This window comes from Heterodontus francisci, chromosome 35 (genome assembly GCF_036365525.1).
Source record: "Heterodontus francisci isolate sHetFra1 chromosome 35, sHetFra1.hap1, whole genome shotgun sequence".
NCBI lineage: Eukaryota > Metazoa > Chordata > Chondrichthyes > Heterodontiformes > Heterodontidae > Heterodontus > Heterodontus francisci.
In genome coordinates, this window is record NC_090405.1 from 48,708,236 (window position 1) to 48,724,626 (window position 16,391).

General features: G+C 40.1%; 1 protein-coding gene across 1 annotated transcript in view; it reads right to left on the bottom strand.

The window, feature by feature from the left end:
• Positions 1–240: 240 nt before the first annotated feature.
• The window catches only part of etfa (electron transfer flavoprotein subunit alpha), a 50,710-nt gene continuing 34,559 nt past the window's right edge, over positions 241–16,391 (bottom strand). Inside the window, exons 11-12 of the mRNA XM_068015508.1 lie at positions 9,435–9,515; positions 241–1,334 (exon numbers count right to left, since the gene is read on the bottom strand). Of these exons, the coding sequence (XP_067871609.1) occupies positions 1,299–1,334; positions 9,435–9,515 (117 nt within the window). The 3' untranslated portion in view covers positions 241–1,298. The remainder of the gene's footprint in view (positions 1,335–9,434; positions 9,516–16,391) is intronic.

Here is a 16,391-nt window from a genome sequence, read left to right on the forward strand (position 1 = left end):
AAGCAGGTTCCTTCTTTTGCAGGGCAGACCTTGGTTGATGGGGAGTGGGCAGAATTCTCAAGGACAATTGGCTTATCACCAGCATCTGGACCCCAAGCACTGATCACCAATTCCAATTGCTCTCTGCATTTTCTCTACTTAAACGTATACAACTTTATTACTGAGGGTTTGGTCCATTTTGGGCCCCTTATTTGTCAGTAATGTCAATGCTCCTGGTGTGAGAGGACGCAGATACAAGAGGATGGTCACACAGTTTATTACAAAATACTCTCCAGTCGATTACCACAAAATTTGCCATTTAGTCTATATATTGCAACTGAATACAATTCTTGGATATAAATTGGTTATCAATCTAAGAACTCAGCTACATTTCCTTGATAATGTATTTCCTTCCAGAATACCAGCCCTACTTTCTTCCCCTTACAACATCACACTGTCACATATAATTCCCCAACAGAGATGTCTTGGCTTAAGCCTCCTACACATATATATATATCTGCAACCACATCTCTCTCCTTCATGGCAGAACTGACAACCATTTTCCATTACCATCCATAAATTGGAAAACTGCAGAGGTCGATCATCCTCACTCTACCTGATGTCGCGATGCGTAGGAATCTTAAATTAATATACTTTTTAAACAAAGTTTTTTGAGCATTTTTTAAAATTGCAATGAGGGAGGAAATGCTCGAGCAGCCAAGGGCAGTGAAATAATCAACATGATCTTCAGTGAACAGAGCCTCCCCTCCGCCCAAGTTATTTGAGTATGAAATGCAGGGGCACATCACAGGTATAGTGTTAAGTTAGAGGAAATACTGCTTAGTAATCCCACTGGAAGGTCTCGCTACTCAATAGTCTCTTCTGATAAACATTTGAAAACAACCTGACAAGTTGTTCACTGAAAGGCTCACACCTGGCAATATCTTCACGAGTTCCCTCGGAAGGTGCCAAGTGAGGCCGAGAAGGAAGAGAGAGATTTTAGAGGCTGCTTACATACACCCAAGCAGTTAGTTGTGGAGTAGGGCAGTGGGTAGGGAATGTAGTCACCCACCTCCTCTCTTAGCTGGGGTTGGTACACATACAGATAGTATTCAAATTCCAGAACCACAATCCAATAAACTAAACAGATCTTCTCATGTAATCAGTTAGCTGTATTGATAGTTTAGAGACAAACACTGGGTGCATCAAAAATAATATCCAGCATTGATGTACAAATTATCTGTACATAATATTCAAACTGTACAGGCCCAATTAATGAATCAGCGTCAGATTATTGACTAAGCTGCAGGACCTTGGCATTATTTCTCCAATAGAGCCGTCATCTCAGGGACTGCCTGTGGGGGGGAAACAAGTATAGTCAGGACTGAACCCTCCATTTATGAGGCATATTCCACTGAAACCATTTCAATGCATTTTTGAAGTTTTCTTTAAAAAAGGTCAAGTTAATAAAAGAATGAACCAAAAGTGCTTGTAAGTTCAGCAGCAACTTGCATTTAAATAGTGCCTCTAACATAGTAAAACATTAAACAGCACTTTACAGAAGCGTTCTTTGAATTGACAATCAGAGCTGCGCAGTGGTTAGCACCGCAGCCTCACAGCTCCAGGGACCCGGGTTCAATTCTGGGTACTGCCTGTGCAGAGTTTGCAAGTTCTCCCTGTGACCGCGTGGGTTTCCGCCGGGTGCTCTGGTTTCCTCCCACAGCCAAAGACTTGCAGGTTGATAGGTAAATTGGCCATTGTAAATTGCCCTTAGTGTGGGGAGGAGAATGGTGGGGATGTGGTAGGAATATGGGATTAATGTAGGATCAGTATAAATGGGTGGCTGTTGGTCGGCACAGACTGTCTCAGTGCTGTATCTCTAAATAAATAAATAAAATAGTTGTTGCTTTCAAAGCAGAGACCAAAAGACAGCTCAAAGACCAAAAAATGTCAATGCCTACCCCTTCAGTATTTGGTCTTTCTGTTCTGTAACTTTCAAATTCGCCTTTCTACTCTTCCTTCCTCATGGTACAGCCACCAAACAGAAAGGTAATCCTCTCATTTTTGTCCTCTCCATTATTCTAAGCTTGATCATTTTGATAAAGAACCTCCATTCTGTTCAACGATAATGATGGACATAACCCCTCTTGTCATCCTCAGAAGATGCCCAACCCAACTTTCTGACCTTATTCAGAGTTGCCATTTTAATTTTCAGCATGGTCAATTCCAAGAGTTTTTCCTTTGCTAACAAAGATGTCCGAAATAGCCCCATATGCACGGACAGTTGAGATCACGTCACCCATTTTCTTTTTTTACTGGTCCTGAACTATAATGAGTTTTTTTTTAAAATGAGGATAATGGGGAAAACTGAACACTGGAAATGTGAAATTAAAATAGAAAATGCACTGCAGGTCCACCAGCAAAGGAAAAGTGCTTTGAATGTACACATGTTTCTTTTTAAAATCTGGACCTGCCAATTTTTCTTCTCTTTGATGCTATCTATTTCCAACAGTTTTTGTTCAAACTTCTAATCTCTTTTCAAAAACAAAAGGCAGACCTTACACAAGTTTTTAAACTACTAAACAGACAACTGGTGAAAGAATGGAAGGGTGAGATGAGTAGAGATCCTTTTATGCAGCGAGTTGTGATGATCTGGAATGCACTGCCTGAAATAGTGATGGAAGTATTTTTAATAGTAACTTTTAAAAGGGAATTGGATATATAATTGAAGGGAAAACATTCATAGAGCAGAAGAAGTAGGACCAGTTGGATAGCTCTACCAAATGTGTCCACACAGGCACAATGAAAAGGCCTCCTTCGGCGCTGTGCGATTCTAATCTGATCAGGTATTAGAGATAGCTCTGTGAAGAATTAATCGGACTTATGTTACAGTATTTATCAGATTACATAGGTCCCGTGAAAAGCCAGTACTGACAGTTTCCCATCTGGAAGTGTAATGTTGTAGCAATCAGTTCATATTTTCCAGAATTCATGATAAATTACTTGAGTCAGGCTGAGTTATAAAGATTTGGAACCAAAGCACATGAAACAGCAAAAAGAAAGATTTTTTTTAAAGATCGGAAGTTACTTTCATCATTATGTTACAAGAGCACTTTTTTTTTGTAAAATATGTTTTATGGACTTATGGACATTGATTCATCTGAAATCTTGAAGGGATGCTGAACTTTGTGTTCTTTTTTCCAAAGACATCACCAGAAGGTTCCTGGATTTGACTTGTAAACAAGTCTTACTGGAAGGCACCTGTCTGTGGATAATCACCCAGCAGGGGTTGTTTTTGACTTGGGGAGATGTTTACAAAGAAGTGACAGGCCAAGATTTATAGATGTCAGGAGGCTTGACTTCTGGAATGTTTTTAGTTTCACTTTGAATTGTGAAAACTGACAGTTTTTGCCTGCCAAAAGACGACGACCCAGCTCACGTCTCTTTCTCTTGAAAAGAAACCCTGTATTTCCAATGCGTCAGTTTCATAGGTCAAACTGTATTTGAAGAGACCCTGTGTGTCGAATGTGTGGGAACTGAAGCCTTGTTGCTGCATTTCTGCTTTGAGACCTGTCTGAAGCCTGAGGCTGCATTTCTGGGAAAGCCTACCAAACTAATCTTCAACATCGCCTGGAAAGAATTGTTTTAGGAAAATTCCAGTGACAGGCATCTATACGCATTTGGGACACCAAACCAAAACCAAAGACAAGTAGCATTCCGCTTAAGCGGTTTTTCTTTCTTTGTAACAGCGCAATAAAAATCCCTTTCCTTTTTCCCAGTTAACCATTGGGGGGGGGGGGGGGCTAGATAAATAATTTGTGTGTACGTTTTATTTCATTATCGGTTAAGACTGGTTTTATAATAATCTGATAATTTTGCTGTTTATTAAAGAAACCGGTTTGGTGTGTTGTATTCTGGGAAAAATAGAGTACATGATTGACCGTATTGGTAAGTGAGAACATTTAAATACACATTGTGAACTGTGGAGAAGTGGGACTAGAATAAACAGTGCACTGCTCCCTCCTCGGTCGTAACAATTACCACAGCTGTTTCAGCCCCACATGCAACTTTAACTTAGTTTTCCATAATCATATAGCTTGTGCAATAAAATATGCTCAGATGTGCTTTAGGCATGCTCTTGTTAACAAAGAAGGCAGCAAAATTCCACTCCTCACTGGGTAAGGGAACATTTTGTCAATGAATACAGTGACTTTGCAAGATCCCTGTGACCTAAAACTTAAAAGTGGCGGACTCTGGAGGCTTAAAGAAACCATAGATAAATGTTTGAGGTGGTGCATTTTAGTAGGACAAATAAAGGAGGTCATGCACTCCTTGGAAAATAAGAGTCTAAATGGAATGCAGGAGAAAAGTGATCTTGGAGTATATATACATAAATCACTAAAGGTAGCAATGCAAGTTAAAGCAGGTTAAAGAAAAAAAACAAAGTATTAGGGTTGTTTTCTAGAGGGATAGAATTGAAAAGCAGAGAAGCTATGTTAAACTTGTATAGAATCTTGGTTAGACGACACTCATGAGGGAAGACCCAAACTAGGAGCCAGAAATATAAGATACTCACTCATAAATCAAATAGGAAGTAAGAGAAACTTCTTTACCCAGAGAGTGGCTAGAATGTGAAACTCTATCACGGGAAGTAGATGAGGCAAATAACATACATTTAAGAGAAAGTTAGATTAACAGATGAGACAGAAGGTTGTGCTGACAGGGTTAGATCAAGAAGGGTGAGAGGAGGCTTGTGTGGTGCATGAACACCGACATAGCTTGGTTGGGCTGAATAGCCTGTTTCTGTGCTGTACATTTTAGGAAGAGCACCAGATGCAGGATTAGGAAACCAAGGGCCCAGCAAAATATTCAAATTTGGACCGATGGGATGAAGGTCTCTTCTTTTGCGGCTGTAAGACTCCTGTGTGAAATGCTTGGAGATTCCCAGTCCAATCCATCGTGAGCAGGGGCCAACAATGTAGAACTGTTGCTAATTCACACTAAATTGGCACCTTTATTCATGGGGACTGCAGCATAGCTTGTGTAGAAATCAAAAAAATGTCATAGTGGTACAAGAGCTGATACTCTTTGGAGATAGTCAAATGCACATAAAGGTTCATCAGTGTCTACCTCTAACCTGGGAATGTATAATAAGAAAATGTTCCATTCCTCAGCACTAACAACCATCACCTTGAACATAAAATTTAAATTTAAAAAAACTGAATAGTAGAAAAAACATTCATGCAGTGCAAGCACTGATTTCCCCACATAGCTTTGGACCCCCTTTAAAAAAAATGAGGGCCCAAGCTGAATGAGTGTTCCGCTTATTTATGCGAGATCTAATTGATTCAGTAATTGATCACTTTAGCTTGTGCTGTGATCACAGTGGGAGCAAATGTCTCAATTGAGAGTCCCGTTTAATTTTAATAGAAACCTGATGAGTTAGTTTACTCTGGAAAAACTCTTAAAATTAATCACTAGAGACAGCTATTTCATCAAAAGGGCAGGTTTGACTATAAAGAATTGGTAAAGCCACCTTTTTGAAAAATTCTCAGGTTATGGGCATTGTTGGCAAAGCTGGTATTTATTACCCATCCCTAACTGCCCCTTGGTGGTGAGCCGCTGCAGTCCGTGAAGGTGCTTCCACAGGGCTGTTACGTAGGGAGTTCCAGGATTTTGACCCAGCAACGATGAAAGTCAGGACAATAGCGGAGCCACTAGTATCACTACTGGCTCCTCAGGGCTTAGGAAAATCAGTCAAGGCTCGCACTCCTGATCACTAGTAGCCACTGAACTGCAATGGAAAGTGCACGTATGAATATCAGGCGAGAACAGGATCGGGTTTGAATGTGATGCTCTCTTGGTCAAATAGCTGGCCAACAGTCACAGGGCCAGCAGAAAGCAGGGTGGAGTGTGGAACAAGTTCAAAAAAACTCCAACACACAAGAACATGCGTAAATTTGTCTCCAAAACCTACAGCTTAAACCAGTTCTCAGAAGCAGAAGGCAGGCAATCGACTGATGGTAAGAAAGACACTGTTAAGATCTGAACTCACATGGCTATGATTACCCATTGTTTATTAGAGGGAATTTACTAAAAACGCTCCTGCCGCCAGTCATGCTTCAGAAGGTTGGTAAATAATTAACAAGCGAAGATAAGCCGAATGAATAAAAAAACCTCAAGCCATTTCAATCACAGTAAACAAAGCCCCTTTTTTTGAGAAGTCAGTTCAGCTCTCACCACATTTATCACTGTTAACTACAGTTGATTGCTCATCACAGGTATTTGGCCAAAAAAAAAAGAGTCAGCTAGGCATGTAAATGTTTGTTTGAAGGTAAAGCAAAACCAGCTTGAAACTAAACCCAGTCACTCGTGTTAAATATCAGTTACCGCTTCTGATGAAAGGGCCTGTGGTTGTCACAGGACTAAAAGATCGCAGCTGAACTCGCCAATGATGAATATAGCCTCTCAATTATTCACGAGATCTGCATTTCCATTAGCTGGAAGTAATGCCGCCGTACAAAATTTATTAGAGAAATTGTCTACATGTTTTTTTCTACCTCCCATCACTTTGTTTCTGGTTTATTAAAAGCCGCATGTTTACTGCCCAGCCAGCAGGGATGAGTTAGAGAAAACTATTGAAATTGGCAGGGATTCTTCCAACTTGCCTTTTGGGGATGCTACTGCCCTGTGGCATCTCACAAACATACACAGAGCTCTCTACACAACAAGAGTGGCAAACAAGAGCAACTTTCCCCAAGGACAACCTCGGTGGCTCAAACCGCCAAGGTAGGGTCCCAGTTTGCCCCCTGGGCTCTTTACAGCTCATCTCAACTATGCAGCGCTAGAGGTGCAGCAAGGTCCCAGAGTCAGGAGGAGGGAAAAAAATGGCCAGATTCTTGCCTCTGATAGCTTTCCAGTGACCCCTATTGAAAACAATGTGCATTTAGTGGAAATAGGAAATCACAATAACTTTCATTTATATAGCACCTTTAACATCATAAAAATACTCCAAGGCAGTTCACAGGTGCGTTATCAAAAAAGATTGAACATTGAGCCACATGAGGGAGATATTAAGAAAGGTGACCAAAAGCTTGGTCAGAGACTGGTTTTAAGAAGCGTCTTAAAGAAGAGAGAAATGGAGAAGTGGAGAGGTTTAGGAAGGGAATTCCAGACCTTAGGGCCTGCTGAAGGCATGGCCACCAATGGTGGAATTATTAAAATTGGGGTTTACAAGAGACCGGTAGTGGTGGAGCACAGAGATCTCAGAGGACTGTAGGTGGTGATAGAGATAGAGAAGGGGTGAAGCCATGGACGGATGTGAAAGCAAGGATGAGAATTTTAAATTTGTTGGTGTTGCTGGACTGGGAGCCAATGTAGGTCAGCGAGGACAGAGGTGATGGGTGAATGGGACTTGGTGTTAGTTAGGATACAGGCAGCAGAGTTTTAGAATGAACTGAAGACTACAAAAGTTTTTTTATTTATTCTTTCATGGGATGCAGTCGTCACTGGCAAGGCCAGCATCTGTTGCCCATCCCTAACTGCCCTTGGTAACTGGATTGTTTGCTAAGCCATTTCAGAGGGCAGTTAAGAGTCAACCACATTGTTGGTAAGGACGGCAGATTTCCTTCAGTAAAGGACATGAGAACCAGAGGGGCTTTTTCAACAATTGATGATAGTTTCATGGCAGCATTGCTGAGGCTAGCTTTCAATCCAAGATTTTTTTTATTAATTGAATTTTATTAATTAATTGAATTCAAATTCCACCAGCTGCTGTGTTGGGATTTGAACCTGTATCCCCAGGGCATTAGTTTGGGCCTCTGGATTAATAGTTCAGTGACATTACCACAATGCTACCGTCTCCCCGCCAAGTGGCAAATGGGAGACCAGCCAGGATATCACTGGAATAGTCAAGTCCGGAGTCATCAAAAGCATGGATAATGGATCGGCAGCTTCACAAGAGGAGGGTGTAGGGCCTCTCCAAAAGACTTTATAGGGTTCATACAGTGATCACCAAGTAGGTAAGTAAGCACAGGGGTGACAGGTGAATGGGACGGTGCTAAATCATATCGTCTGGTACTCCCAACAGAGCCTGTTTTGATAACGATCAGGAGCAAGTCCTTGGCTGATCATCTCCTCCTTAACCCAGAGATGCTGAAGCACCCCCAATGCCATTCTTGCCAATAAAGTAAGCTGAACAGCAGACTGAAAATTGAAGCTGGGATATCCCTCCCTGGTCTGTGTCACTGAGCTACTCAATGCCTTACCCACCTGAGCCACCAGGAGAGTGAATTATAAAAGATTCCAAATCTTCTGCTGTGCTCCAGTTAGCCCAACTGGTATCATTTTTACCAAACCTGTTCTTTCCTAGTTTATTCATTCGGGGACATTACACTAATTCTATTGAGCAAAATATGATTCACCAATTTTTATTTATATGTGATGTCACAGTTCACTAGACACAAAGGCAAATGAGACCAAATTATTCTCGTTAATTCACAGCAAGAACTCCAGGACAATAATATGACAATATGCATTAGTGCTAAACAACATACGGCAGGATCAAACCCCCTAAATACATTAGTGCACATAAATGACATAAACACACATTTTAGGCACAAAGCAAGACTTTTCCACTTTCTAATTAGTTAATTAAATTATTTCATTACCCTCTGTAAACTTTAGGCCATCCAAAGCTCTGCTGCCCATGTCTTTACTTGCACCAAATCCCATTCCCCCCATCACCCGTGTTTGTTGACCTACACTGGCTCCGAGTTAAGCAGTACCTCGATTTTAAAATTCTCATCCTCGCTTACAAATCCCTCCCTATCTCCAGACTCACTACCCTCACAGAGTTCTCTGCGCTCCTCTACTTCCAGCCTTTTCAGCATCCCTGATTTTATTTGCTCCACCACTGGTGTCCATACCCTCAGCTGCCAAGGCCCCAAGCTCTGGAATTCCCTCCCTAAACCTCTCCACCTACCTCTCTCTCCTCCTTTAAGTCAATCCTTAAAACCTACCTTTATGACCAGACTTTTGCCCTAATCTCTCATTATGAGGCTCGGTGTCAAATTTTGCTTTATAACGCTCCTGTGAAGCGTCTTAGGCCGTTTTACTACATTAAAGGTACTATACAAATGCAAGTTTGTTGTCTCTATTGTTTTTATTCCTTGCAGTGCTGCTTTCATGTAACTTACATGCCATAAAATTAATTCTCCTGCTCATCAAAAAGTAACCTTAAAAAAAAACCCACAAAAGCTGAATTGCACTGAAGAGGGAATATGGCATTTATACCAATCGGGCACTTTTGGCCATGCCTACAATTTTGTTAGCAAGCTGTTAATTACTCAGAAAGCAGAAGAATTGCCCGATTTTCTTGTGGAAAGAGGATTTCACCCCCAATATATCCCAGTCACTTTGTCAACTTTTATACATTCACAGCAAACAAGACTCACTTTGAAGAGATCTGCCACCAAACCATAGTCTGCTACCTGGAAGATGGGAGCCTCAGGATCCTTGTTAATGGCCACGATTGTCTGCAAAAAAAGTGTACATATTAACGATTTTCCCATAACCATTTCCCAATAATGATTTTCCAAACTAGCAACAATTAAGCAAGTTCATTCAAAAATACAACTTGTAAAAGCAAAGAAAATTTGCATTACTGAAATATGCAGTTTTAAATAATGCCTCAGGAATCCCTCTCTTGTACCTGAAACCAAACATCTTCTGAAGAGGTCACAAAGTAAGTTAGAAAATACAAACAAGTTATTCTTCAGAATTCTACAGGCTTGCGTTACTGGTTTTAATACTTCACTGCCAAAAGGCATCTTCCAGGAGCAAAAAAACACACCTTATGTGGGCTGTGGTCTGCAGATGGCAATATTTCTGGGAAGTTGATTGGCGTCCACGTAGTTCACTAGTTGCTGGATCCTGAACCCTGGTCAATTCCCCTGCACCCCCACTACCCCTTCACAGCCCAGTTGTACTGTTGTTGGTTTCCCCATCGCCTCTCCAACTGAAGACCAGCTAACACAGCACCAACTAGGGCTTGAATCTGTAACATGATTTTTGTCAGTCACTGGTGATCGAACCTTCATAAAAGCCCTGTAAAATTGTCAGCTTATTGCTTAGTTTCAAAAATTGAGCCAACGTTGTGAGAGGAAAACGTTTTATACCTTTACAATTCAATGCCAAGATATACAAATACCAGACTGCATGGTAACTTCCTCAGAAATTCACCATGCCACAACTTATGTCGTTTCTGGGAATCACGCACCTAGCGTTTTAAATAATTTCGAAGCAAATCTTAGAAAACAGAAAAATCAACCTGCGTAGAAAATGTTCCTTAGATTTCAAAAAGCATTTTTACAGGAAAATATATATATAAATTATAAATCACAAGGACAAAAGCTTTTCCAACTGCTTTTAGAACATCTTAATGCAGAATACTGGGATGTGGCTAATGCACGTGGTAGGAAAATCTACTTTAGAGGCAGTCACCATGGTTACTAGAACTAAAATTTACTTGGTGGCCTCCTGTGACAGTGCACACAGGGAATTAAGACTGTGTGTAGTCTATAGATGAAGTCGGATTAGAGGGGTTGGGGAATCATTGGACCAGAGTATGCTGATTTAGTTCAGTCCTCAGTTTGAAGTCTTCCCCGCTTGTCCTTCTTCATATATTCCCATTAAAATTTTTTATGTACCAATGCCTTTGTAAACTGGTCACACTGTTAATTATACCCTCCTGCCAGTGGTGGGGCTGCAGCACCTCCACTTGCAGGAGTGTGCAATTACAATGTGACAAGTCGCAGTACTACTATAAATGTGAATGTAGGAATTTACAAATGGGAAAAAAAAAAATCGGAAAGACACCCAGGAGTAAGATTTTCAAAAAGAGGGATGAACATTATAGATTCTGGCCAAACATTTCCTTATAGGTTCATGGTGGATAAAATGCTAAACAGCTCAAAAGAACTGGGGCAAAAAAAAAAGTGTAGAAAAAAGTAGGTCATGACTACAACCGGCAACAAGTTTACAGGAACTAGAAAGGCAAGTGAAATTATTGTGCCCACACTCCAGACTGCAATAAGCAATAGAGCTTTGTCCAATTGGAAAGTTGGTTCATGTTTTCAGAATTTTAGAGCAGGATTTTACACATAACTTGCAGGCTGGAATGTTTTGTAATACAGTTGTAGCTGGTTGATGGTTGGAAAGCAGGCTTCCAGGACAACTTATAACATATGATTAAAAAGCAGTAAATGTGAGCTGATCTTAGTGCTTGGGGAGGGACCAGAGTTACAACAAAATGATACCACGAAAACTTGCTGATGGCGACAAACATTCTAGCTTCTAAAACTACCTGACTTTTTTCCCTGCAGTTCCAATGCAAGTTACACTCTGCTTGCAACATTTGAGGCGCCTTCGTGATTGGGATTGGAAATTCAGTGCGAGGGGAAAACAAAGCACACCAAGTCACGTTCGACTGTGTCAGGGACAGAACTGTGAGACAGGTGGTATGCTACACAACCACCACGGCTTTTAAAAAAAAAAAAATTGCAATCTTCAGACATTGTTTTGCATCTTTCATATCACAAGGATGCTCACTCTACCTTAAAATTCTGACTAAGGTATACAACAGAAGCTTTGGTTGTGCAAGTCAATGTCACACCCTTGATGAGAACTCTTTTCTTTCATTCATGTAATCAATGGATACAGTGAGATGAATAGTTTCCTTCTGAACTCTCAACAGTTCATTTAAAGACATTGTTGAAACCATTTTTTTTTAATCTACAAAAGAAAGTATACATATAATTATGTAAATAATAAATGTCATCCATTACCCAAATTACGGAAAGGATACTCTTTCACCCCCTTCCCGCAATGGATAATAGATGGTGTTTAACTCACAGCCCCGATGTGTTCTGGTGCTGCATTACCCTAAGCTCAGAGACAGAGAGAGAGATAATGGCAATACAAATAAACATTATGCAGTTTGTCACAAGGAGAGATGAAATACAATACAAGAGAAACATCAGCAGCATGTACAACAAGGTGATATTGTGCAAGGTTCATACTGCCAAGATTCTAGTCAATAATTGGGAGGTTCCACTGTATCTGAATGATTAACCATCACATCCAGGTAACAGGTATTATGGAAGTGTTTTAATTTTGGGGGCTGCAAGGTACAAGCCAGAACAAATTTTAAATACACACCAAAGTGAAAAGCAGGCCTTTAGAAGGGCACATCAGAACACACTCCTTTGGGACCAAAGGTACAGGCACATTTTGTGGCCTGTCAACTTTCCTTTATATCTTAATGCAAAGTGACTTACAAATGGCAATGGACACATCAGTTAAGAATATAATAGAAGGCCCTTCGAGCCTCCTCCACTATTCAATAAGATCATAGCTGATTTTCTACCTCCACCTTCCCACATTAACCCCACCTCCTCGATTCCCTTAGTACCCAAAAATTTATTGATCTATCTTGAATATAATTAATGATTGAGCATCCACAACCCTCTGGGATAGAGAATTCCAAAGATTCACAACCCTTTGAGTGAAGAAATCTCTCCTCATCTCAGTCCTAAATGGCTGATCCCTTATTGTGAGACTATGACCAACTAGTTCTGGACTCTCAGCCAAGGGAAGCAGCCTTTCAGCATCTACCCTGTCAAGCCCCTTAAGAATTTTATATGTTTGAATGAGATCACCTCTCATTCTTCTAAACTCTTAGGAATATAGGCCAAGTCTACTCAAACTCTACTCATAGGACAATCCATTTATACAATGTGATTAAAAGAAGTTTAAAATTAAATGGGAAGGGATTAATTTCTTTCCCCATTTGCTAATGAAATGGCACTTTCATCAGCAATTATTTATATCAGTACAGCTTTCTGATACATAAATCTAGTAGAGCTTCTAGGCTCAGTTCATCTATTATGTGGGACACCCAATCTTAATAACCACTCTAAGACACAGTGGAATGAGACAGGATCACATGTGTTACAATGGGCAATACCATGGCAATGGTTAGGGTTTGGTTTAGGCACATCTGTACACAAAGTTGGTAGTTTGTCAAATTTGCATTTAGATAAAACCTTTTACAAATATCTCAAAGTGTTTCACAACTGGTTAAATATGTTGAGGATAGTCATTATTGTAATACAAGGAGATGCAACAGCCAATTTTCACCCGAGGTACAACAAACAGCAATGGGTTGAATGACTAGTTAATCTGTTCTTGTAATATTGGATGATGAATAAATTTTGGGTCAAGGCACTTGAGAGAATTTCCCTGCTTTTTGAATAGCGCAGTGGGATCTTCGGTCCACCTGAGGGGGCAGGTGGAGCCTCAATTTAACGTCTTATCCAATAGGCATCATCACTGACAGTACTGCACTTAAACGACCAGCATGGATGATGCGCTCAACTCTCTGGGGCAGGGCTTGAATGAGAGTGCTCATTCAACCACTGAGCCAAGACCTGCACTGGAGTAGACAGTGCCAAGAGTACAAAGGTCGAGAATTAAAAGCACTTGCTACAACTTTGCGGTAAGCACTGGGAAGAGACCAATTTTTCAAAGTGACTGAAGAAAAACTGAAACTGCACAGCCAGTCAGCTAACACATGGAAAGAGGAAAGCAGCATTTCAGGCAGGACTTGGATTCCAATGAAGGGTCTTATCCCAAATAATAACTTACCTTTCTCTTTCAAATGCTATCAGAAAGCTACAAGTAACACCACTGCATTGTGACAGCCTTATTCTTTCTACCATTTAGCTGCCTTGCTTTAGCGATGATAAATTCTGTCTCATTTCACTGAACAAGTCTGGCAAGGTTACATATAATGGTCATTGACGCCATGGAAACAATGGGATTCCTCCAAAGATACAGCTGGCTGAAGCCAATTTTAAAACCAGATTTACCCAATCCATTTAAAATTTTAATATAATTGGGGGAAAAAATCCTATTTTGGCATAAAATGGTGAATTCAAACTTTCATAGTCCTATTACACAATTTCCCCATGTAACAAAATCATAAACCTGTTCTTTATAAATGGCCTTATGCCACAGTTCAGAGAAATTTTCTCCCTGTATCTTTAAATAACATTTGTCATGTAAGACAAGCAGTTTCTTTGGTTCGGGGGGGGGGGGGGGGGGGAATGGAGATGGTGGTGGGCATGGGGAGAGAGATTTTTCTCCTCTTTATAAAACTGGTTGGAGGTGGTGTGCAGGCTCAATTTATTTATTTCCCAATTAGAATTTTTGATGCCCCACAGGACATACTGGTTGAGTTACTTTTAATTCAACTACATTGTTAACAGAAAGCTATTTTAATATGTTTAAATTTCTCAATTCATTATAATTTTTCAGAATATTTTAGTTTTAACTTTTAACCAAGTGCATGTGCTTAAAAACTATTTTAAAAACCTCTACAATCTCTTCATAATGGGTTAACACTTTTTTTTGGTACATTTCCAACTGCTTTCACTGCAGATGATTCTGTGAATCGTGCGTTGTTATGCTTGACAGATCTTTAAACTGAACAAATTAAGTCTATTTTTATTAAAAATGGGAAGCAGTACTTAAATAACAAGGACCTCAGATGCAGAATTCACACAAAATCATTATACAGCAAAGATACTGCGAATTAATAATACAACATTTGGAATGCAAATGTGATCACATGAAATAAGGAACAGTATATAAACACACTAATTATAAACTACATTATTAAACAGCAGGAAGGGGAGAAAAAAAAATATTTAACCACTGGTCAAAAATTGCTTTGTTTTAAATAGGTTTTGGTAACTCTCGATAACTTCGTTTCACAGGAAAGCAAAAATACTTCACATGCAAAACAACGAAATCTGTGATTTCCTCCCTCAAAAGACCATGGATGCTGGGTTCACTGAAGTTTTCAAGACAGAAATCGATAGATTGTTAGGCAAGAGTATCTAGGGATGTGGAACATAGGGGGATAAATGGAGTACAAGTCAGCCAGGATCTAAATCGAGGGGCTGAACGGCCTATTCCTAAGTTACATTACCATTTTAAAGTTTGATCCAATACAAACACTGTAAATTAGATAACACTTGATAGCCATCTGAATTTAAATCGCCCTGGCAGATTATTTTATGCAGCAACGGTAGCTAAAGCCATGGGAATGATTAAGCTAATGCGGATCATGGTGTCAGCGACTCGTCCTCGTACAACAACTTAACAAGACAGCAAATGAATCACAAGGAGAGATCTATATCACACTAAATTTTATCAGGAATTTCACAGCTCACAAATGCAAAAATCAAGGCATTTCCTTAGAAGCCACTGTGCAAACTCAGATCTGGAATTAAAAGGCTGGTCATTGGGTACAGCAAAAGCACTCTGCAAAGATAAGCAGAATGAAAAACCACACTGTGCATATGAACATGACAACTGGTTGATATGAAATTCCTGTTTCTTTTTTTTTTACAAAGAAATTTCATAATAACTTGTTAGTACCCAAACATTGGAAGTAATTTCACTTCAGAACAGAAAGACCGACTCCAACATGGAAATGAATGATGAACTTCAACAACTTTGTTTTCATTCCTACAATTTCTGAATATTTTTGCCGAGCTTTGCTCATCACCTAGGAAAGGGACGGGAGAATATATTAAGCCCCGCAGAGCAAGGGAGCTGAATTATTCAGAGTTGAAGTGGAAGACTATGCTGTGATAGCTTCTTTACACCATTAGAATGAGTAGTTCCTCTCTGCTGGGATCTCAAGGTCATCTGTTTGAACAAAAATGTTCAATAAATAAAATCCACAGGAAAAAAAAAGCATAGGAGAAACAGTCTGACTGTAGGGCTAATTTTTAAAGTTATTTTTTACTCCTATATCTGTAGTAAGGTTTTCTTGTTAAAATTTTAAATACATTGATTCTTGGAATGTGGGTGCTGCTTGTAAGGCCGACGTTTATTGCCCACCTCGAAAAAGTGGTGGTGGGCCTTCTTCAGGGACTACTGCAGTCCATGTTGCGGTGATGGTGCTCCCACAAGGCTCGAGTTTTGATACAGCTGAGTGGTTTGCTAGGCCACTCCATAGGGCACTTAAGAGTCAACGAGGTTGGCGTGGGACTGGAGTCACAAAATAAGCCAGACCAGGTAAGGACGGCAGGTTTCCTTCCCTAAGGGACATTAGCGAGCCAGTGGGTTTTTACAATGATCAGACAGTTTCATGGTCACTTTTATTAATGATCGCTTATTTCCAGATTTTGTTTTTAATTCAAATTCTGAAACTAACATGGCAGGACTTCAAATCACATTCTCTGCTCTAGTAACATAACTACTACATTACTCTATCCCTAAAGAGTGATAAGACACCGACCCCCTCCCCCACCCCCACTCCACCTTCACCATGCCAG